The sequence below is a fragment of the Lytechinus variegatus genome, chromosome 9 (genome assembly GCF_018143015.1).
Source record: "Lytechinus variegatus isolate NC3 chromosome 9, Lvar_3.0, whole genome shotgun sequence".
Classification (NCBI taxonomy): domain Eukaryota; kingdom Metazoa; phylum Echinodermata; class Echinoidea; order Temnopleuroida; family Toxopneustidae; genus Lytechinus; species Lytechinus variegatus.
Window position 1 is genome coordinate 15,284,101 of NC_054748.1, and position 25,804 is coordinate 15,309,904.

The following is a 25,804-nucleotide window of genomic DNA, read 5'->3' on the forward strand; positions in this document are numbered from 1 at the left end:
TGTCAGGCAATTCATCTTTTGAAAGCTGAAACGAGAATATACCAACTTGAAATGCATATATATCAGAAATTCTGAGTACTTTATTTTGGAAAAATAATGGATTTGTATGGGGATAAAAACCAACTTGATTAAACCACCCTAATTGCTCGTTTTTTGTATCGTGAATATTTTATCAATTAAGGTTGTATTGCAATTACCCCTGGCCAATATTCAATAATTCATATGGGATAATACAAGCGTGGAATATAATGTTTTTAAAATGTGATCAGGGAAAAAATATTTGTTTATTCAGAATGCCAGTGTTTCGAGAAGATATCTTTCATATATAATCAATTTGGCATTTCCATGATAATTCATGATCAATTCAAAGACCGAGAAATTTGGTAGAATCAACTTGTTGCAAAAAAAAATTGTTTATAATTCCATGGTCCGGCAAAGAATTCATAATTCACTGAAAAATATAAAACAAAGTTTTATTTACATTGAGTGACGACTTGTTTGCTTGAATCCATGTCTGAACAGACAGCAATTCCCTACTCAAAATGGTAAGTAGTGAATTAGGGTTAAGGTGTGACAAAAAAAATTATAGTCAACCGCGAAAAGAATGAATGATAAGTCATTTGATGAATTACTAAAATCATTAATATACAACAAGAGAAGCAGTGAGCCTAGGAGTGATCCTTGCGGTACACCGCAAGACATAGTTTTTACATGAGATGTATGATCCTCTATTGAAACAAATTGTTTTCAGTAACTCGCGAACCATTCCAAGGCCTTTCCACGCACACCATGATGTGATAACTTGTAAAGCAAAATATCATGATTAATCGTGCCAAAGGCATTGGAAAGGTCCAGGAATACACCAACTGTGTGCAAAGAATTATCAATAGCACATGCCACTTTGTGAATAAAAGAAAGTAAAGCGTGTACAGTGGAACATGGGTTTTACCCTCCAAAAAATCGAAAATGCACAATATAACTTTTTGGAGATAGGTCACGTAGTACCATTCAAGCCAATCACGGCTCGTTGTTTACTACCACTATTTGCTATGCACGCATACATACCTACACATCCTCACACACACACACCCACCCCCACATAATATCATATTTAATGAAAACCATGGACCAAAGTTGCCAAAGATGATTTGCATGTATATGTAAAACGATTACACAAAATCAGGATGGTAATACACATGAAAATAATCACGTGTGTCCGAAATATTACGACCGAAATAAAAAAGATGTTGGCCGTAATTACAAAATTGGTTAAAGCATGTTAGGATTTCTGCTTATTTTGATGATTATTTTTTTCTTTCGGCCAGGATAACCAGCACATTCATTTGTTTTACAGATAATGTTCGTCTACGTAATTACATTCAGAACTTAAATTTGAGAATGAAAAAGTAAACGTATCCATATTTTTGGAAATCTGGCATTCTTGCTATTGAAATCATTAATGTAAACCCCTTGAAAAATATAATACGTAAATAAATATGAATAAATGAATGAATGCAAGAATATAATTTTAGTGTATTTCCCCAGAGATAAACTTTTTTTCGGACTTTCGGTCTCATATGATTTCTGATTATATTATTTATCCTTAATGAATTCGAATAAGAACTTTATTTTAGGGCGAAGTGCGACAATATAACAGTGATGTGACATAAAAAGGAATAGGCCTTGATTTATCTTACAAAACCGAGAGTGATCAACATCCTTTCAATACACATGCCAACGCAATAAAAAGGAACCTTCGAATACAAGGCGTAAAAGAGGTTAATCCCGTAATATCGCATGGATACTGCAATGTAACCTTGTTTATTATTTTTGTTTTTTAATGTGATTTCAAGAAAGTAATAAAGCGTGCACCTTCGTAATCTTCGTGAGCAAAATGTCAACGCTGCCATGTGTGCATCCCATAAAATCTACATCCCTGGAACCCGTCTCCTCGCAAAGAGTTGCGATTGATCCAATCAACCACAACAGTGGAAAGCGAGTCTGAACGTTGACATCTAAAATGCATTTTTGTTCAAAATACTATACAGATAAGATGCATATTCTTACACCCATCGTTTTTTTTTACATGTTGACAATTCAGTGCCGTTATTCTTTCTTTACAGATGACATATTCCAAATTCCCTGTAGAAAAGAATTATGACGTTGACGGATTTCCATATACAAGACATACTTGAGGTTGATTGGGGGTGTTTCACAAAGATTTAAGTATGACTTCGAGTCGCACTTAAATGTCTAGTTGCGCGCAGTATAAAAGGCATGACAGCATTGGTCAGATCATGCCAAGAGGACGCGCACTATACTGCGTATTGATCAATAAGATTGCACGTTGCATATCATGTACGCGTCGACATTTAAGTGCGACCTAAGTCATACTTAAATCTTTGTGAAACACCCTCCCCCGATCATTTTAAGGAGGAAGAACGGATATTGATCACGTGTTCATTCAAGGATAAGGTGTGTCGAGTATAATGATGATTTCATTGTCTCGTCCGTCCTTTCATTTTCATTAAAGACATATCGCGATATTTAGTGGGTCAATGCAAGAATAGAGATAAAAGCAGTGTTTTCATCAATGGCAAACTTTAAATAATCCCATACAATGAAGGAGATGTATCGGTCACCGGCAAAACCTGCCTTGCCATAATAATTGAGATGTATCCGTCAGCGATGCAATTTTCAACCTTGAACGTGTCACAATATCGGCCGTACCTTCTAAGTTATGACTTTATGCGATGACAGTATTTTTTTTCATATTGACAATTAAGCTGTAAGTTTAAAAAGAGATGAAGTTTGACCGAGATTTACTTTATGTATTTTTTTAAATCATACTCCTTTATGAAACATTGCAATCTGATTTCCCTCCGTTTCTGGAGTTCATCAACATTTATCATTTTAATAACGACTTGTTGGCGATGGTGTGCTATTCGGTATGGTATTGATTAAATCATGCATCGTAGTTACAAAGACTGAATTGCACAAGGAAATACAATATTAAAAATGTACAGTCTCAAAACAGTGGAATTATTTACATAATCAAAAAGTACACATATATCTCAATACTACTGCGTATCAAACCATACATGTACGATAGAAGAGTAGGGGAAGGCGGGGTAAGTCGTGACACTTTTTGCATTTTGCATGGTAGAATTGATGTGACTAATAATATTGTAGAAATAAGTACCTTGCCTTTAAATTTGATTCTTGGGAAACATTTTTCACCTATATATAACTTTCTACCCCCACACTGAAATTAATTGTGACCTTTGAAAAAAACGATGTCAAATGGCTCAACTTTCCCCATATGTGGGGTAAGTTGTGCCACCTTCTGGGGTAAGTTGGGCCACAAAAACTATGTAGGGGAAGGCGGGGTAAGTTGTGACAGTTTTTGCTTTTTGCATGTTAGAATTGATATGATTAATAATCTTGTCGAAATAAGTACCTTGCCTTGAAATTTAATTCTTCTGAAATATTTTCCACCTATATATAACTTTCTATCCCCACACTGAAAGTCATCGTGATCTTTGAAAAAAACGATGTCAAATGGCTCAACTTGCCCCATATATGGGGTAAGTTTGAGCCACCTTCTGGGGTAAGTTGAGCCACAAAAACTATGTACAAAATGTATGAGGGGGGAACCAGCATGTCAATTTTTTGTTTAAAGTCTTTTCACTTGCTAATTCTCTATAAATACTAACATCCTTTAAAAGGAAAAGAGCAGTCATGTAAATTTGCTCTTTTCAGCCAGCATTTCAATCGATTTTTATGGTTTGTTTGTTTTTTAAGATACATTACCATAGGAATTACCATGGCTCAACTTACCCCAGTCCGAACTTAGTGCGATAATTTTGTATCCACACATTTATTATGCATCCATCATATAAAAGACTATGACAAGAATGAAGATCCATACCTGGACTAATAATGTTGTTATCATGTCTTTATTATATTTAAAGACGTGTGTGTTTATAAAGCACTTATCTATTTCACACTCTTTTTTACTTTTTTGGCTGAAATTCATATTTTTCCCTCTAAAAAACTACTTTTTGTTTCAAAGTTGGAAACAATGTGGTGGGGTTAGGGGTTATGCTATGGGTCATCAATACATGACACCACCACAATGTCTGACTCATTCATTATTGGCCTGGGGCTGGTGGCTCAACTTGCCCCTATGCTCAACTTACCCCGCCTTCCCCTACAAAAAGTATGCGGGAAGAAGCAGCATGACAATTTTTTTATTTTAAGTCTTCCCACTTGCTAATTCTCTATAAATACTAACATCCGCTAAAAGTAAAAGAACTGTCACGTGAATTTACACCTTTCTGCCTGCATATCAATAGCTTTTCAAGTTTTTGTCTCACCTGCGAAGCAGAGTGAGACTATAGGCGCCGCTTTTCCGACGGCGGCGGCGGCGGCAACATCAAATCTTAACCTGAGGTTAAGTTTTTGAAATGACGTCATAACTTAGAAAGTATATAGACCTAGTTAATAAAACTTGGCCATAAGGTTAATCAAGTATTACTAAACATCCTATTAGAGTTTCATGTCACATGACCAAGGTCAAAGGTCATTTAGGGTCAATGAACTTAGACCATGTTGGAGGAATCAACATCGAAATCTTAACCTGAGGTTAAGTTTTTGAAATGTCATCATAACTTAGAAAATATATGGACCTAGTTCATGAAACTTGGACATAAGGTTAATCAAGTATCACTGAACATCCTGCATGAGTTTCACGTCACATGACCAAGGTCAAAGGTCATTTAGGGTCAATGAACTTTGGCCGAATTGGGGATATCTGTTGAATTCCCATCATAACTTTGAAAGTTTATTGGTCTAGTTCATTAAACTTGGACATTAGAGTAATCAAGTATCACTGAACATCCTGTGCGCGTTTCAGGTCACATGACCAAGGTCAAAGGTCAATGAACTTTCTCCGAATTGGATGTATCTGTTGAATTACCATCATAACTTTGAAAGTTTATCGATCTGATTCATGAAACTTGTACATAAGAGTAATCAAGTATCACTGAACATCCTGTGCGAGTTTCAGGTCACATGATCAAGGTCAAAGGTCATGTAAGGTCAGTGAACTTTGGCCATGTTGTTTTTTTTTTGTTGAATAACCATCATATCTCTGTAAGTTTATTGGTCTAGTTCATAAAAAGTGGACATAAGAGTAACCATGTATCACTGAACATCTTGTGCGAGTTAGAGTAGTATTCAAAGTCAGCACTGCTGCTATATTGAACCGCGTGATGCAGGTGAGATGGCCAGAGGCATTCCACTTGTTTTAATTTTTCACTCTTATTACCATAAGAATCACCATGGCTCAACTTGCCCCATGTTGGCTGGCTCAAAGTACCCCAGTCCGAACTTAATGCGATATTTTCACATCCACTCATTTCTTATGCATCCATAATTTAAAAGACTGTGAAAAGAATGAAGATCCATACCTGGTCTAAGAATATTGTTATTTTTTCTTTATCGTATTTAAAGACGTGTGTGGGGAAATAGCACTCCACTATTTTACACCCCTTTTTACTTTTTTGCTGAAATTTTCTATTTTTCCGTCTGAAAAATTACTTTTTGTTTCAAAGTCGAAAACAATATGGTTGGGTAAAGGGTTATGTAATGGGTCATCAATACATGACACCACCACAATGTCCGACTCATTCATTATTGGCCTGGAGGTGGTGGCACAACTTGCCCCTATGCTCAACTTACCCCGCCTTCCCCTACTGTAAAACACACCCACAATTAAACCCATACATCGATACATGGATTCTGCGAGTTGCAGGTCACCTAGTTGATAAATTGTCAATACATCATATTTAAAAAAAAATAAAGTGTGTGCTCTATGATGCTCTTTGTCAATGAATCTCGCTTCTGTAATAAAATTATTATATTCATCAGATAAATTGAACAACTAGCACACATGGGGTGATTTCAAGTACGGTGTTGACCTTTTGGTGTTGGTGTTAGGTCAAATTTTACACGATTATAACGCCAAACATAAAATGAGGATGGTCCTGAACAGTGACTCACTAGTTGTTAAGGTGTTTAGTGTGATCTGGATCAGTTTTTCAAACTATGAATACGTTTTGGAGCCAGGGGAAGCAATCCAAATTTAAACACTAACACCAAGGCCAACACTGGACTTGAAATCTCCCATTATGTTTAACCATATGATAAGTATGGCAATATCAATGAGTTAAAGATAATCAACAACGCACTTGAGGGTATGAATTTCACTCTGCTAATAATGTCTATGACTCTAGCAATCTTAAATATGGTTTGACCATGTTAGTTTTTCATCAATAATTAGACCTGAAAACTGTATGCAATTTATCCTAATGATACTTTTACATATAGCAGTATTTGTTATGTTCATATTCAATAAATTTCGATCATATTTTGTATTTGGTGTAGTAAAATGCATATACTTTGTTTAATCTAGGTTAACCCGTAAACCATTAACCTTAAGCCAGTCGAAAACATTACTTATTTCTATGTTCATCTTATGCAATAGTGATATTAAATCTGGATCACTGAAAAAAATTATATCATCTGCAAATATCATATAGGGTACTTCAGAGACATTTGCAAGATCATTAATGCATATTAAAAAAAAGGGGGGCCCGAGAACCGAACCATGTGGAATTCCACGTGAAATTCGAAGTTCAATGGAGTGAACAGCAGTATAATCTACCAAACTTTCCTCGTTTTTTTTTTTTAGCAATCCTTTATCCAGTCAAACACTATCCCTCGAATATGTATAAAATTGTACATTGTTTAAAAGTAATTAATGATTGATACACTCGAAGGCTTTTCAAATATCAAGATATAAAGCAATAGTATGTTTCTTATTGTCAATAGCCTTACCACTTGATCTACGAAGTCGGCGACTATTGATATGGTTGAATGATCTCAATCAATATTGAAAATTTGATAAAATTTAATTTTTCTCTAAAAATGAAAGCAAACGTTTATAATATAGACGTTCAAGAGGTAACACTATAGCTGGGTGGTAATTTACCCAAATATTTCCATGGCCTTTTATTTTACCTATGGGCGATACCTTAGCTTATTAAAGGTCAAGTCCACCTCGGAAAAATGTTGATATGAATCAATAGAGAAAAATCAGACAAGCACAATGCTGAAAATTTCATCTAAATCTGATGTAAAATAAGAAAGTTATGACATTTCAAAGTTTCGCTTATTTTTAACATAATAGTTATATGAACGAGCCAGTTACATCCAAATGAGAGAGTTGATGATGTCACTCACTCACTATTTCTTTTGTTTTTTAGTGTTTGAAATATGAATTATTTTGATTTTCTCGTCATTGTCACGTGAAATTACGTTTCATTCCTCCCTGAACACGTGGAATTCCATTATTTTAACATTTTGTGCTTCAGGCAAGGAGGTCCTAATCATCAAATTCGTAAAAATTGAAATATTGTTTAATTCAAACAATGAAAAACAAAAGAAATAGTGAGTGAGTGACATCATCAAATCTCTCATTTGGATGTAACTGGCTCGTTCATATAACTATTATGTTAAAAATAAGCGAAACAATATTTCATTTTTTACGAATTTGATGATTAGGACCTCCTTGCCTGAAGCACAAAATGTTAAAATAATGGAATTCCACGTGTTCAGGGAGGAATGAAACGTAATTTCACATGACAATGACGAGAAAATCAAAATATTTCATATTTCAAACACTAAAAAACAAAAGAAATGGTGAGTGAATGACATCATGGACTCTCTCATTTGGATGTAGCTGGCTCGTTCATATAACTGTTTTAGTGAAATAAAGCGAAATTTTGAAATTTCGTAACTTTCTTATTTTACATCCGATTTTGATGAAATTTTCAGTGTTATACTTGTTGAATTTTTCTCTTTTTATTCAAATCAAGTTTTTGTTGGGGTGGACTTGTCCTTTAAAGGCACTGTGGTACTACACCAGATTCACATGACAAGTTGAATATAATGAAGTGATAAAATTAATAAGTCTATTTTCTTACAATAATGGTACTCAAATTATCATGACCAAAACTTTTTCTCTTGTGTACTACCACTAAAATCTCATATTCGTTTATCAGTTTTAAATACATAGATTGAAAAACATGACCTTTCAAGTAACTGAAGCAATGCCAATTTTGATGAATCAATAGACATGATAGATTGAGTTCCAATATTAAGAAAGTATTGGCTAAATGTATTTGATATTACAGTACGATCGTCAATAACACAACCACCATTTGTATTGAAGTTTAGAGACAAAGTTTTCTTTTTCGATCTTTCTATATAAGACTTTAATTGCACACCACAATTTTCTACTATCTTTTTTTATTATCACATATTTTCTTGGTATAGTATTCTTGTTTGGCAATTCAAATCGTTTTGTAAGAATATTTCGATACCTTTATAATTTGTGTGTTTAATTTCTGATGGATACATTACAAAACCTAAATACAAACTAGCTTTTTCTTGCATGATATTAATATGCCAGGCATACGCTTCCTTTCGTGTTTATGGATTTTCTTTTTAACTATTGAAAAAGCGATATTAAAGATACCATTCACAATATTATCATAAACCGGTTATAGGCAATTTCTACCGTTACACTTTCTAAGAATCTCTCCTGGCCAGGAAATACTTTAGTGATTCCGAAACTCGGAATAACGTTTTTTTTAGACATATCATGACAAACAGGGTCGGTTGAAGATTTGCATGGTTTAGTATTTCATTGAGTCAGGGTAAATATAGGTGGTCTGATATATCTGCAATCAATATACCATTCTTTACGATCCAATTCTTGTCATTAGTGAGCAATGTTGTCTATCAATGTAGCATAAGGCTGCGCTATTCTTGTAAATATTGATATCATAGGATAAAAAGAAATGTGCATCCGTATAGTTAGCGAATTCGCATTTCGATTTGTACTCACGTTTAATGCATTCATATTAAAATCTCCAAGTATATAGCTTCGTTTATCTTCATTATACATTTTGGATAGCATCTCTGTTAATTCTGAAATAAAGCGTCCATCACTTCGTTTTGGTGGTTTATACACAGCAGCGATAACTTAATTGTCACCTTTTGCACGATTTCAACACAGTGAAAGCTCTATAATTTCATTAAATACATTTAAATCTTGTCGATCCTTTACAGTAATTTGTTTGTTTATGAAGAAACAAACTCCACCACCACGAGTCTCTCTGTTTGTTCCATAAAATGCATAGTTGTGTAGTGTTGACATTAAACCCAGAGTATCCAGTCCATCCAAGACCCACGTTTCACTTAAAGCAATAACATCATATTCGATATTTAACGACTGTGAATAAGTTGATACAGCTTCATGATTTTTTCTCCAGCTACGGCAGTTTCTACATGTTCAAATATTGCATTTACTGACCATATTAATGAGACTGTATGGAGAATAATATAAAGAAACATTATCGATATCATATGCACATGTATCATAATGATACATGTAAAGATGACAAAAATTATAATTCAAACTTCTATTTCTTAAAATGAGCCGTGAGTTTATGTCTTTTTTTGGCCACACAATATTCAATTAAAGTTAATACGGCTTCATGGTTTTTACTCCAGGAACGGCATTTCATGAACTAAAGAAAGGTTTCTAGAAGTTTGAATATTGCATTTACCATGTTTACTGACCACATCATTGAGGCTGTATGGGGAATAATATAAGGAATCATTATCAATATCATACACTCCATCACTGATTTCATTATCGTGAAATGTTAACTGAGTACTCAAACAATGTTTTAAACTATCTTCTGACATTCCAGACTGACCAGGTACTACACATCCATCGTAAAAAGTCATACATAGTCTTACAAGTACAAAAATTGAACGATTTTAAAAATTCAAGTAAAATTGGTGTAAAATTGCTGCAATACAATGTACACATGATGCAGCATAAAATATATGAATTTGCATCAATCAACCATCAGAAAAATATTTTTTTCTATGATTTGTCCAAAGTAAACAGGTTGATTAAGGCTTTGATACAATTTTTGTCAGATCTTTTCTCAGACTATTACTTCTAGTAGTAGTATAGGAGTAGTTGTAGTTGTAGTAGTAGTAGTAAGTAGTAGTAGTAAGTAGTAGACGTGGTAGTAGCAGTAGTAGCATAGCATTCAAAACCGCATTAATCATGCATGTTAATTGCAGTACAGGATAATGAGAGGGAGGGGGCAGTATTATTTATGTAACGGCTTTGGGAGTATATCTCAATTGATTTGACCAGAATAAAACCCCCGCATGTATGCTTCAAGAAACATACAAACTCTTGAAAAAGGAACAGTCAGTGGTGCATTGTTTTCAATTGGAAGAATATTTGTGTTAATTCCAAATAGAACTGGAAACCCCAAGAGAAAGCTCATCACCCGCAGAGAAAATCTGACAAAAATTGTATCAAAGCCTTAATCAACCTGTTTACTTTGGACAAAATCACAGAAACTGTATTTTTCTGATGGTTGATTGGTGCAAATTCATGTTATTTTATTATGCCCCATGTCTACACTGTATTGCATCAATTTTACACCAATTTCACTGGAATTAATATTGTTCTATTTTTGTACTTGTACGACTATGTATGACTTTTTATGATGGATGTGTAGTACCTGGTCAGTCTGGAATGTCAGAAGATAGTTTAAAACATTGTTTGAGTACTCAGTTAACATTTCACGATAATGAAATCAGTGATGGAGTGTATGATATTGATAATGATTCCTTATATTATTCCCCATACAGCCTCAATGATGTGGTCAGTAAATGCAATATTCAAACTTCTAGAAACCTTTCTTTAGTTCATGAAATGCCGTTGCTGGAGTAAAAACCATGAAGCCGTATTAACTTTAATTGAATATTGTGTGGCCAAAAAAGACATAAACTCACGGCTCATTTTAAGAAATAGAAGTTTGAATTATAATTTTTGTCATCTTTACATGTATCATTATATGTATAATGTTTACCCTGTATATATGCATACAAATACTTGCCATCAAAGTTGTATAAATTATCACGTCTGTGCCATCGCATAGATCTTCCCGCTCTTTTTTCTTTATTATTTGTTTTTTCTTATTTATTCTTTTTATTATTATATGTGTTTTTTCCCTAATAATGTTATGATTACTTGTAAATATTTTGATTATGTTTGATTTGTTATTTTTGTTTATTTTTGGTCAGTGTTGACCCAATAAAACATAAAAATAGAAAATTGAATTTGTTGTTATTAAAACATGGCTCCCAGGTGGATTGGTTTTTATGTCAACACTACCCAACTATGCATTTTATTGAACAAACAGAAAGACTCGTGGTGGTGGAGTTGGTTCTCTTCATAAACAAACAATTTACTGCAAAGGATCGACAGTATTAAAATATATTTCATGAAATTATAGAGCTTCACTGTGTTGAAATTGTGCAAAAGGGTGACAATTGTGTTTTATCTGTTGTGTATAAACCACCAAAACGAAGTGATGAACGCTTTATTTCCGAATTAACAGAGGTGCTATCCAAAATGTGTAATGAAAATAAAGGAAACTATAAACATGTATTTGGAGATTTCGAACTGAATCTAATAAACGTGAGCATAAAATCGAGATGTGAATCTATTTATAAAAACTATGAATGCACATTCTTTTTATCCTATAACAAAACCTACACGAATAGTACATTTTGTGCCACATCGATTAATAACATTTTTTTTACTCACGACAAGGATAGGATTGTAAAGAGTGGTATATTGATTGCAGATGCATCAGAACATCTACATACATACCTACATTTAACATCACTCAAAGAGATACTCGATCATGCAAATCTTCAACTAACCCTGTTTGTCATGATATGTCTAAAAACGTTATTCCGAGTTTCGGAATCACTTAAGTAAAATATCATGGGAGATAATCTTACGCAGCGTGAGGGCAGAAATTGCATATGCAGGTTTATGATTATTTTGAATGACATCTTTAATTCTTTTCAGTGATCCAGACTTAGTATCACTAATGCATAAGATGAACATAGAAATAAGGAAGGTTTATAAACCACACCATTCTTTGTACATAGGTCAACCTTCTTAATTATGACTCATCAAGTGTAAAAATTAAACATATCATGTTTGGTATCAAATTAAGGCTAAGGGAAAATGGAATTTAATATACATTTAAAGTTTAGAAAAAAATGAAGCACATGTGAATGTAACCTTTGGGTTATTTACAGGCAAAGGTTTATGATCGCTCGAGTTTCACAGGACTTTATACAAAACGTTTCATTTATCATTTTGTATCAAAGCATGTCATGGGATTCCAAATAATCTACACTAAATTATTCCTCTCACAACTACCCTCTAGACCATACCTCTTCGACTGGAAGCTCATAGGATTCCCCTTCACCAACAATCTCAACTACATGTCTCTGCCAGATCTGTGTTACTTCGACTCACACTTGCAGTATGAACTATGAAATTCATGATTCGATGGCCGACCAGCAACTGCATTAATAGAGTTATAGAACAGGGCGACGCTGACTTGTATCGACATGGAAGTTGTTTTAATTCCTTGGGAACAACCACTTTGTCAAGAACAAGTATGAGTAGGCCCAATGACCTGTTCCGGCAATCAGCTATCTTCTGAAGATGTAATGGCAGTAGTTGCATTTATAATGTTTCTCTGACGACACTAACATTTTTATTCTACTAGTGTTCTCATTTGGGGTCTTTTGCATACTTATGTAGTAATTGACATTGCAGGTATGGAATTGAAATTTGGTGAAAAATGCTAGCTTTGCACAGAAAATTCGCTTTCAGGTTGTGATACCATGTTGTGTCAATTTGGCAAGGGAAAGTTTTTCCACTCTAAACTTGCTGCTCGAACAAGATCTTAATCTAATAGGATTCGATGCTGAATAAGTGGACTGGATCAGTTAAAGGTGTGATATTTATTCTTGTCATCTTTCTTAACATAACAAATGTAATGGTCTCTCTGAAATTACCTAGTACTACTTCACATTATTTGGCAAGAAGATAGATGCTTCAAAGATCATGAGCCTACGCCGAACTGACAAGTCAGCAAAAGAGCATGATTATCAAAGGTGCTCTTCCTCCGGTGCTTGATCTGAAGAACAACTGATCAGAATGACTCCCTGCAACTTGCTTCCCGTGTATGGATGGGAAGTATAAGGTAGGACATTCCTGTACCTGTTCTTAGCACATTAGTTACTCCCAAGGAATAATTATCAGAACTTGTTCCATGTGGATTTAAATCGGGGCCACCATGCTCTAGGGTAAGCATTTGCCACTTATCGTCTATCGTATGTGAATAACATTGTGCCATTCTAAATACAATGAAAATTGAACATGCATTTGAGACTAAAGAGGGGGAAATCAGTCTGGAAGATGAATGAGAGAACAAAATGTAGCGGAGTTAAGACGATGTAAAATGTAAAATTTGTCTAATTGATTATTTGTCTAAATAAATGTGTAGTTGTGTAGTAGAAGTCATTTTCTTAGGTGGCTCCAACATGATTGATCTTAAACCGGAAATTGTGTGTAATACATTATTTAATGTGTATCACTCTGTCCTTGATTATAGTTAATATGTTTTTTTTTTTACAGAAAACTAAAAACACTGTGCAGTCTTATATCATGTAGGAAAATGGGTGATATGATACCAGGCTAATGTTACATGTTTTGATTGAAGTCTCCTTGCATTACCTGACATCATTTGACCTACCATCAACACTTCTGCACTTTTTGGTGATCTTTTCATGTATTTAATCTTTTTCATAATTGCATTTTTTTTAATTTTCTTTTATAGTTGCAACTTTTATAATTGCATTTTACTTGCCACAAGCTTACATTAGTTACCGAACACGATATGCTTATTCTATTCTTTAAAGTTTCACTTTCTGTCATAATTACTTATAGGCCATATTTAGGTCTATGTGAAAAGTGGGCGTGGTTCGTGACGTCAGAAAATAGAAATTGCCAAAGAATGAGAAGGTAGATCCCGTCACATCCTTAATATACACACCCTCAACCAAACATGAGATATTCCACATTATATGCTGCATTAATTACATTTGTGGCCCAGTTAGACCATTTATAACCTTAAAATTACCTTTAATTGTCCTGGAAAAGGTTTAAATGCCTAGTGATTCATATATGTGGATTTTATTTTGAATTTGATTGAATTCGATATCAAACATGATTCGTTATTCCGCTAAATATTCATGAGGAATGTAAGAAAGCTGGTGTAGTTGATGACGTCACAAAAATGAAATTCCTCAAGATGCCAAAGAAGCAACGGTCGGATTCTTGTTATGCACACCCTCAGCTTAACCTTTACCAATAGATTCACCTAATATTCAACTTGTTTGTATTTAAAACATGATATGTTCCACATTATATGTATTTCTTATATTTGCAAGGCAATTTGACCTTTCACAACCTTAAATGACGTTTAATTGACCTATGCCTGATTTGAATGTCCAGTGGTCCACAAATTTACATTTGATTTTTCATAAGCTATTATTTGATACCCAACAACATTTTTAATCCTTAAAATATTAAATTCATATTTAAGAGGCATTTAAAAAAGTTGGTGTGGCCTATTACGTCAATACAAAAATGCCAAATGGTGCCCAGGTGGCAACCGTCGGATTCTTCAAGTAGGCAACCCATACTACAACTGAATTGAAAAGGCCTTTTACTTTGATTTGAAGGAAATCAGGATGATATAATACACTCAGTAATTAACAACTTCAATAGGCCTACTACTTATATTTTTTCAACAATAAGTAGTAGTAAAATAGTATCATTCTCATAATTGTATGTATTTCATTATGATCATCACCATCATCATGTTCACCATCACCATCATTTTCGTTATCACCACCACCACCATCATCATTCATATCATAATCATTTTACAAATGGTCTGCGTGGTCTTATCAAGTTCTCTTTGTCATACATTTTTTTAATCTTATACCCCCCCCCCTTAGTCTATGATTTTCAAAATCAAAATGGAAAAGAAAAATGTTTAAAGGATGTCTACCAAGTCCATCAAATATAATGATCGATTGCAATTTTATTCCCTCAGCCATTTATTCAGTTGCCAATCAATATTTAGTCAATCAAGGCGGTTTCTCATCCCTTGACAATCACATGCATGTTAAATACTATAACCGGGAGTACAATAACCGCTATGTCCCGTAACTAATGGTGTTTGCCCAAGAAATGAAAAAAAATTCAAGGACATTGGAGGCGTCTGTATGCCCTACTATCAATGTCCCCATCATCCTGCCATTACAAGTCTGGTTATCGATTGATGTGAACACAGATTCATCATGAAAAAAATGATGTTTGATTTCGTTCAGTCGTGGGCAATTAATTATACAGAGCGTATAGCATTCGCAAGCTCATAAACAATTCACGGGACATCGTGTATTGTGTAAGCCCTATTGTCATGTAATATGTAATTATCATTTCAGGTTAATTAGTTCTTATCATATTAATGTGTAATTTTCATTTTAGGTTAATTGGTTTTTACATCAAGCATCTGAGCATTAGGCTTGATGTGTGCTCTGCATATCACTGAAAAGATCCATGGATATATATCTAAATAAAAACTCAAAAAGTTTGGAATTCTGAATTTCATCTATAATCCCTCCTCGATTCTAGTATATGTCAATGTGTAATTGATATCAATAAATAGAGCATTTAAGTTTCTTTAAAATGATACTCTACATGATATAATTATGGTTCACATGGATGTGCAGTGCCTTGAAATGTGGGGCGAGGTCAAAATTCAAAAGTTGCAAAATGACACAATTTTGGGAGTTGGGAGAAATTAATGGCCAAACTCAGATTTCCAAACTTTTTTTGAAGGGTTTATATTTGTTACATGGTACTACCACGGTATATTGTCCTATTTATTTCCTCAACTCTTAACATGCCACAAGAATTTCTTTTAAAAAAGTACAGGATTTTCTGTTTTAATCTAACTTGCTTGATATGGATGACAGAATCGACACACACAGAAAACATGGAAAAGCTGTGTTGTTTTGCAAAGAATGTGCGTCGGCAACTACGAGGAACTGATTCCTTTTTTCTTACAATTATGTAAATGTAAATATTCAGTACAATTGCACAAATGGTGTCATTAAAATGCGTGGTTCATGATAAAATGCAACGCCAAAGTGCAATTTCTTTAATAACAAGAACTTTCCGTAGCAATAGTCGTTTTAAAATTAACTTACTTTACAAGTCTTGTGCATCTTTTGAGACCAGATTTGCAATGCCTCGATCTGTACGTGGAAGAGCCGTGGTGTAGTGGTTCTGACTCTCGCCTTGTGAATAGAGGGTCGTGTGTTCGAATCCCATCGCGGGTTAGCGTCCTTTGGCAAGGCGTTAATCTACACTTTGCCACTCTCGACCCAGGTGCTAAATGGGTACCCGGTAGGATGCGAAAGATATTGTATGTTTGATTTTGCCAGCGCCGTAATGTGACTGCGATGAATGCAAGGAATGCTCTCCAGGGAGTGGAAATTGTGCACGTTTCGTGCTTGATTGAAATGAATCCAATGACCGGGGTAATAATATGCTGTAACGCGCTTTGGGCCATTCTGGGAAAAGCGCTTTACAAAAATTGGCTATTATTATTATTACGCGTTTCCAAAATTACGGAGCATTTTGTAAGTCCATATCAGACCCAAAATTGTGACTTCGTGGATAAAGTCAATGCAAATTGTATTTTTGACCGAAAATCATAAATAAATAATCGTTTTTTTAGTTTTCATGGTCTAAATGAACTTACTTCATGCTGTTCATGATCTAAAAAGAGTCCCCGACAAAGTTCATAAAAAAAAGAACAACAAAATATCCTAACTATGAAGAATAAAAATTAAAATAATCCTCCCCACCAAAAAAATACATCAATTGATTTATTTGCAATTTATAGAATAAATGCTGATGGGAATCATCATTACATAATGTCGCCTTGAATTCAAAAATACTTGTTTTCATTTCTATGTTTAAAAATAACAGGCTCTCTATATATTTCATGTAAGACAAAAGTTTTACCATGGCATACCTAGGTTTAAAAAAATCATTGTAGATCTTAAATATTGCAAATTATGATTTTCTTTCATATTCAGATAATACGAGTCAATAATTTGGCTCTTTTTTCATTTTTGCCATACATGATTTTCTTAATAAGTTTGACCAGTAGAGCTTCGAAAGGCATATTGCGCTCTTTAGTATCTTCTGCTTATTTTGTTTAAGGAAATGTTTGTATTTTTTCTGAATGTGCAGGGTCTCCATGTAAAGCAGTATGTTTATTATTGATCGGAATACCCTTTTGAAGCGAAACTAACTAACTGAATGAATAAGAAATAAATATATATATTAATAAATAGTTAAATAAGTAAATGAATAAATAAATGAATAAATAATTACATAAGTAAATGAATAAATGAATAAATAAATAGATAAATAGAATTACCTAATGATGTCTATATACAGCAACCTCAAAAATCACCAATTAATGACGGCCCTTATCATGAACATTATTAAAAAATATTTACAGAAAGAATATTTTATCGTATAATTTGATATCATTTCCATGTGATATAATATTTCGGCCTCCGTATGCATAAGGTACATGTGAGCTAATTCTCTGCTGCGATGTAAAATTCTATTTGCTTCAAAGTAAAGCATAAATGCCATGAAGTAACCCAACGATCACGAATACCTTCTGATTACCCAAGCGTACAAGCGTATACCAAGGAAGAATGGTATCAAATTATTTGTAAAGAAATTTCCTTTCAGTTAGTGTATTACAGTTTTATGACGTGTATTTGGTTTATTGAATAGGCAATTTCTATGTGTACAGTTTTTCGGACTCATTCTGTTTAACATGCATTTTCGTTGGCAGTATTTCTATCCTTTTGGGAAGTACAAATTCATCAAAAAGAATGTAAATATAAGTCATTTTGTTCTTAACAATCTTTAAAACGATAGAAGCAATACAGAAAATTACTTTCATCTTCAATATTACTCAAGTATTTTATTTTCATCGTTTGCGATATACATAATACAAAGAAGACTGGGGGGTCCTTGCTTTTTAAAGCTGGCACCATTTTTTCCTGTGTGTATGTGTCACAAGGGCGGATCCGACTTGCGCCAATAGGGGACGGGGCCTGAAATTTTCCTCACCCATAGTTTCCCCGATCAGTCACTCCTTAATTTTATTCGTATAAAACAACATAAACATGAAATAATCTCATAAGCCTTATAAAAAAAAAAGCGCGTGCGATTTTTTTTTTTTACTTTCATGTATTTTGTGCTGAAAATTTAATATTCTGGGCAATGTTATGTATGAACAAGATTCGTATGTAACTAGATGATTACTGCGAACGCCCAGCGCAAGCAGAAATTTTTATTAACTGTTCTAGCATTATCGAAAAGGAACCTGTTAAGGACTGCTTACAGTTAGTAACGAAGACGGTATGTATTTCAATAATGGGAGCGCGAAGTACGAGTATTTTTTTACATTCCAACCTAAGAAATGGTCATTCTAGGCACTTTTTGTATTAACAAATGGGAAAGGTATGTAACTAAACAACTGATGCGAGCGCGAAGCGCGAAAGGAAGAAATTGATATTTTAGACCTAAAAGCGAGACACTCTAATCATATTTTGTAAATCATAGATATGATATAGTTAATTGGGTATTATTAATAATGCAATCGTGAAGCTTGAGCAGACAATTGTTGATATTCTGATGTGAAATTGGATAATCTAAGTACATTTTAAATAAAGAACATGCAGGCAATCGTGCATGTTTTAGATTTAGACCTAGAATCTGGGCATTCTGAAATCATTTGTTTGATGTAACTTTACGGAATACACGTAGACAATATGAATTTGGCAAATCAAACAATGTGACCACGCAGCGTGAGCTTAAAATGCTGATATGTAGACCATAAAACGGACATTTTACTGAGCACTCAAATTTGTAAATGAAAAAAAATAATGAAAGCTCGATGTCCGAGCACAAATATGTTTTGTATATTAACTTCAAAACTTGCTCCATATCAGCCTATTGAGAAGATATGAATCTCATCGAACAGGCAATTTTGGAGCGAAGCGCAAGCAAAAATTTTATAAAGTAACATGAAAGATTTTGGGGTTTTTTCTGCAAGTCTTCCCCTCACATTATTTTATCTACTCGTCTTCCTCCTCTTCTTATTTCTTTCTTTCTTTTTTGTCTTTCTCCTTCTTTCCCTTTTTTCTCTTTATCTCCTTTTTGTTTGCTCTGCCAATTTTGTTTATGGGGCACCTGGGGGCACACCAAATCTCAGGAGGCCCCCAGGCCCCCGTAGCTACGCCACTGGCGTGATTATGTTAGCATTTGATGTGCGGTTACTTACAATGTAGGGCAAACATGGCAAAATCAGGAAGGATTTTTTTTTTGCAAAATACATCGCCTTCTAACCAAAATCTTGATTTCTTATAACCAACGTGTTTTGCCAAAAATAGAGTCAATATTTTGAGGGAAAAAACGGCAAGAAAACAAAGAGAAAAGGTGTGTTCAAGCAGAAAACCAACATATTAATTGTTTGAATGAAAATTGTTGAAGTGATGATTATCCCAAACTCATCAATCCAGTACACAAATTACAATCGACCGGGCGTGAGTTTTCTTAATATTGAAAACATCAAATTTGCAAAATGAGATTTTGACATAATAATGTATAATCTATGAGGACTGCGCATTCCTTTATCACCTTGATCACATTGCAAAGAGGAATAATGGAGCTAAGTTCAATAGTCGCTTCTTCATTTCGCGGCTTTTGTAACAAAAAAATACATATATGCGAAACTTGAGATATAAACTATTTGTGGGGTTTAAAAAAGAGTAGTAAGAAGCAAGTTATTTCTGACCTAGTTTTGTTGCTCCTCCCTCATACAACCAGAGGACGGAGACCTCATATACAGTGCGTCCCAGAAAAAAACGAAACCGAGATTTAGCGATGATTCATCATTACTAAAATAGAGAAATGACCTACCAATTTAAAGCTTAGAATCTCCTCTTTCATCTGAAATTACTTAGATTATTTCTCATTCACGCATGAGTGAGCAAAAACAACTTGAAGAGGGGATACCAAAGAGTCCCTTGGCGGGCTGTATCTGGGTTTCAAAAAGAAAACCACATTTTTAAAAAGTTCAATATCTGCTCTTTAATTTGATACCTCAATTACAGAAAATGGTAGAGAAATAACAAAGTTCTGGCTATTTGAAATAAGGCTTGAATTTCAGTAATTTCATTAAAATAATCGTGTTTTCACCGATTTCCCACAGAAGCTATCGCACGGTTAACAAGACTTAATGCATAACTGATCGTCAACAAACCGGAGTGTCGAATGAGTTTGAACGTTTGCCTGTAAAACCTCTTCATTTTATGAAATTATTGAAATTCAAGCCTTATTTCAAATAGCCAGAACTTTCTTATTTCTCTACAATTTTCTGTAATTGAGGTATCAAATTACAGAGCAGATATTGAGCTTTTTAAAAATGTGGTTTTCTTTTTGAAACCCAGATACAGCCCGCCAGGTGACTTTTTGGTATCCTCTCTTCAAATTGTTTTTTGCTCACTCATGTGTGAATGAGAAATAATCTAAGTAGCTTCAGATGAAAGAAGAGATTCTAAGCTTTAAATTGGTAGGTCATTTGTCTATTTTATTAATGATTAAGTTATGATAAATCATCGATAAATCTCGGTTTCGTTTTTTGTGGAACGCACTGTATAGGAATACAGATAATTTGTTACAGTATTTACTAACTCCCATGTCAGATCGCAAAGCCTGACCCACCACGATTCATTCTTAGAAGCTTCCGAAAAAGAGACGTAGACATTAACAACTCTTAAATGTAATAGATATCATTTAAGGACACGCGAGGAAAATAATGACAATGGTAAATTGGTAATGCTAATGATAGGAATCACTTACTTGTAGCAATGCAGCAAAATACAACTGTGCCCCCGAAAATGAATTTCATCCTAATCTGCCTGATGGCTTCGTTACCGCTTTAACTATCAGAGCTCTGGATACAAATAAATACATCGATTTTCTACTCTCATCAGTTGAAGTCTCTCAGATTATGTAAAAAGACGTTGTCGCTGTCAGTGACGATGATGATAAGTATTCGCGGCTCCTAATTTAAATGCGGTCTCCTGATGGAATCGCCCGTGGAATCGTCAGGATCTCACGGGTAGTGCGCCCTATGGTGAGGTAGCTCTAATCGGAGATGAAGTTGGAGAATATTTGCGAGTTGTCTTCAAGAGGTGGACATTTCCTGGAGGTCTTTACTTGTCGGCGTTGGCGTACATGATTATCTTTAGAAATAACTGACAGATAATGAACCACGGACGAGATCAAGTCCCCTTGGGTGCTGGTGGTAGAACCTTCTGATGAAACGGATGAATAGTACTCCGACAACTAATAATGACGCACGCATCCACCGGTGACTTTCCCTGAAGTAGGACAAATAAACAACATGAAAAGAAGACAGTTTTTCAAATCGGTTCTGACGTAATCATTGTCGTACACAATTACGGACAAGATTAAAGAGACCGATTAAGAGATTACCTTTTTATCCTATCTTGTTTTGGAGAGAGGCGGAGACTATAAGTTGAAGGTGAAACAGAATCGGGTGGTGGAATAAAATCCCGAGACGCCTTTCATTTGAAGAAGATTAAAAAAGAGTTTGACTCCGAAGTTTCGTAAACTTGATTTTTATAACAAATCTTATTCATGGTTATGGTTCTGGCTAACAACGTTTCTCTTTGTAATGCACTGCGAAAACGATTGGCTTTTCCACATTAGTTTATATTTTCATACTTAATTATTAGATGTGACATAACAACCTTTAGATTACCCAACAGAAAACATAAAAAGACACCTTCAAGAATTTTTGCTACTTAATTGAGCTTACAAAAAAGAAAACTGTGTTTATCGTCAGTCCTGTAAACCGATAAAAAGAAATTTGCGGATTTGGAGACCATTTGCATAACTTATTAATGAATTATTGGCTGTCGTCAAAACAATGATCTATATGCCGGATATTTGCTACAAGTTTGAAAGATTTTCTAGCATTCATGTAATTGTCCCGATGATAATTGATATATCGTTATGGGAAGGTTTTTCTTAAACAAAATATACATAGTAAAACACCTGTTTAAAATATTATACAACGCTTTCTATTTTATCAACCTAACCGTTGTTGTTTAATAGATTAAACAACCATGCTTACTTATTCAGAAAATTGAATATTTAAGACAATGGACTTTGTTGTTTAAGATGTTAAACACTTCTTGAAACAGCGTTTTCACTGAGTTAAAATAGCTATCCCCCAACAACAAAAAAATAACGGTTTAGGTTTGTCCGTTTGGGTGACGCCGTTTAGAATCCTGCAGTACACTAAAGTATATCACACGTTCTCTGTTTCACATTCGAGCAGTGTACAACAGTACAAGTTTATGCAATTTTGTGGCTGCCATGCACATTCGCCAGACCGTTGTGTAGTTTAACCATGCATGGTTTTAGCAAGAAATCAAAGAAATTGTAGATAACAAAAGAGGGTTCTTATTCTTATGCATGAAGTAAACGAAAGGGAAGCTGTCAGACACACAGCAAAAGCCGTGGGGTTAACCTGTGTACAAAGAGGACCACCCCAGTTATTTTACACCGGTGATAAATTTGTAGTATTAGTTTAACACCTATGGTTACACTTTTTGGTGTTATGTTTAACCTCTAGGGTGTAATTTTAACACTTCAGGGTGTAGTACTCTATAGATGCCAACTGGTGTCAGTTTTAACACCACAGTTTTTACAGTGCATGCTATGAGAAGAGAGGATAGAGAAGAGAGAGGGAGAGACGTGAGGAGAGGGGGGGGGGGGGAGTCTTTCGTGCAAAGAGGTCTACATTAAAGACGAAGTGAATAAAAAGCATATTGAGACTATCATGACAAGTTATATTTCAACGTTTTCTATAAAACATTCAAAAAATTGAAAAAAATGAAAATGAAAAATACAACCTGCAACTGCATGCCCTTTAATTGATGCTAGTAAGTTTAACATTACATTTTTAAGAACAGGCTACTTTGAGTCTTTTAGGCACTTGTTTACCAACATTGAGTTGCCCCTCTCATTCAATGAACAAGTTCATGATGAGTAGTCCCGTATAATAAAAAGAAAATTAGTAAAAAAATGACTAGTTGATAGGGTCAACTGGGTGCAAATTTTATTCTAGTCATATTTGACTATTTCCTAGTCGTATTTTACGAGAACAGAGTTATTTTTGACAATAATATATGCAGCGGCCAGTTACCAGGTATACTGACCTATTAGAGACATTTTAAGGACAGTGCAATTAAACGGATATGTATCTCACTTGTCAAATAATGCGAGCGCGAAGCGCGAGCTTAATTTTTTTTTATATATATGCCTTAATCACGATTAAATTGGTGATTGGTGATTTTTTACCTGATTGCTAAGAAAGCATGAATGCTTGTAAGCAACCAACTAGAGGACCGACGGCTTAAGGTCCCCTCCGAAGGACCAATATTCAAACCTAAAAAGAGACATTATAATCAATCTTTTGTAATCATGATACGTACCTGTCTCGCTAAAAAATGCGAGCGCGAAGCGCGAGCTAAAATTTTTGTAAAATTTGACCCCCAAACAGGAAGATTTTAAGGACTATATTTGATTTATACTTGCTTATATAGCGCTTAACACTTACTTTGTCATAAGTCTCTAAGCGCTCTACAGTATATGCAGCATAATTACTTTAGGAATCCAATAAGAGTATATACATCTCACTATAAGTCATCCAATGCGATTGCCAATAAGCACTTGCTGATTTTGTTAGAATTATATCTAAACATGCACATAAAGCACTTGTAATCGTGATTAACATGCCCATCTCACTAATCAAATCTTGCGAGTGCGAAGCGCGAGCTGAAAATTTAGGAAATTCAGACCTGAAGAGGGGCATTTTAAGTCTTGTTTGTAGGAATTCACGAAGACCATACGTAGTTCACTAACCAAATGATGCATGCGCGAAGCTCGAGCTGAAAATTTAGGAAATTCAGACCTGAAGAGGGGCATTTTAAGGCTTGTTTGTAGGAATTCACGAAGACCATACGTAGTTCACTAACCAAATGATGCGAGCGCGAAGCGCGAGCTGAAAATTTTTGATATTTTGATCAGAAAAGGAAAATTTTAAGGACTGATTCTAGGAATTCTTGGAGAACAAACATATTTCACCACTCCACTACTGCGAACGTAATCACGGAAAGGAAATGTTTTATATTAAGACCTTAAATAGGGCGCTTTAAGCAGTCATGAAAAAGAAGCATACTATTTTACATAAAACAATAATAACTCGATCGAAGTGCGAGGAAATATATTTGGCAGTTTGGTGTATATTGACTTGAAAACGGGAGGTTTTAGTATAACAGGAGTAGGGGAAGGCGGGGTAAGTTGAGCATAGGGGCAAGTTGAGCCACCAGCCCCAGGCCAATAATGAATGAGTCAGACATTGTAGTTGTGTCATGTATTGATGACCCATAGCATAACCCCTAACCCCACCATATTGTTTTCAACTTTGAAACAAAAAGTATTTTTTTGGAGGGAAAAATATGAATTTCAGCCAAAAAAGTAAAAAAGAGTGTGAAATAGATAAGTGCTTTATAAACACACACGTCTTTAAATATAATAAAGACATGATAACAACATTATTAGTCCAGGTATGGATCTTCATTCTTGTCATAGTCTTTTATATAATGGATGCATAATAAATGTGTGGATACAAAATTATCGCAGTTCGGACTGGGGTAAGTTGAGCCAAACAGCATGGGGCAAGTTGAGCCATGGTAATTCCTATGGTAATGTATCTTAAAAAACAAACAAACCATAAAAATCAATTGAAATGCTGGCTGAAAGGAGCAAATTTACATGACTGCTCTTTTCCTTTTAAAGGATGTAAGTATTTATAGAGAATTAGCAAGTGAAAAGACTTTAAACAAAAAATTGACATGCTGGTTCTCCCCTCATACATTTTGTACATAGTTTTTGTGGCTCAACTTACCCCAGAAGGTGGCTCAAACTTACCCCATATATGGGGCAAGTTGAGCCATTTGACATCGTTTTTTTTCAAAGGTCACGATGACTTTCAGTGTGGGGATAGAAAGTTATATATAGGTGGAAAATATTTCAGAAGAATTAAATATCAAGGCAAGGTACTTATTTCGACAAGATTATTAATCATATCAATTCTAACATGCAAAAAGCAAAAACTGTCACAACTTACCCCGCCTTCCCCTATATATCTCGGCAAACAGACAATGCAAGCATCGGGAACAATGAAGAGATAGGCCCTGAGCAAATTATGTTTCATTAAGTTATGAAAAAAAAGTTGTTTATGTAATATTTATGATATAATATAACATTATAATGAATAATAATGTCTTCTTTCCCACTACGTTTCTCTTCCTTTCTCCCTCTTTTTCCCCTTTTCCCCGTTTTTTTTTGTCAGCCGATTGGGGAGGGGGGGGGGGGCACGTGCCCCCCCATGCCCCCCGTAGTTACCCCACTGATATATGGCAGAAATGTGACTATCAGTGATTGCCATATCGGTTGCACCCAAGCTGACCGCTGGTCTATTCAATTTGACTG

At 34.6% G+C, this 25,804-nt stretch overlaps 1 protein-coding gene across 1 annotated transcript in view; it reads right to left on the bottom strand.

The window, feature by feature from the left end:
- Positions 1 to 25,804, bottom strand: part of LOC121421048 — a 92,501-nt gene that overhangs the window by 66,098 nt on the left and 599 nt on the right. The window contains exon 2 of the mRNA XM_041615647.1: positions 21,074 to 21,597. Within this exon, the coding sequence (XP_041471581.1) occupies positions 21,074 to 21,122 (49 nt within the window). The 5' untranslated portion in view covers positions 21,123 to 21,597. The remainder of the gene's footprint in view (positions 1 to 21,073; positions 21,598 to 25,804) is intronic.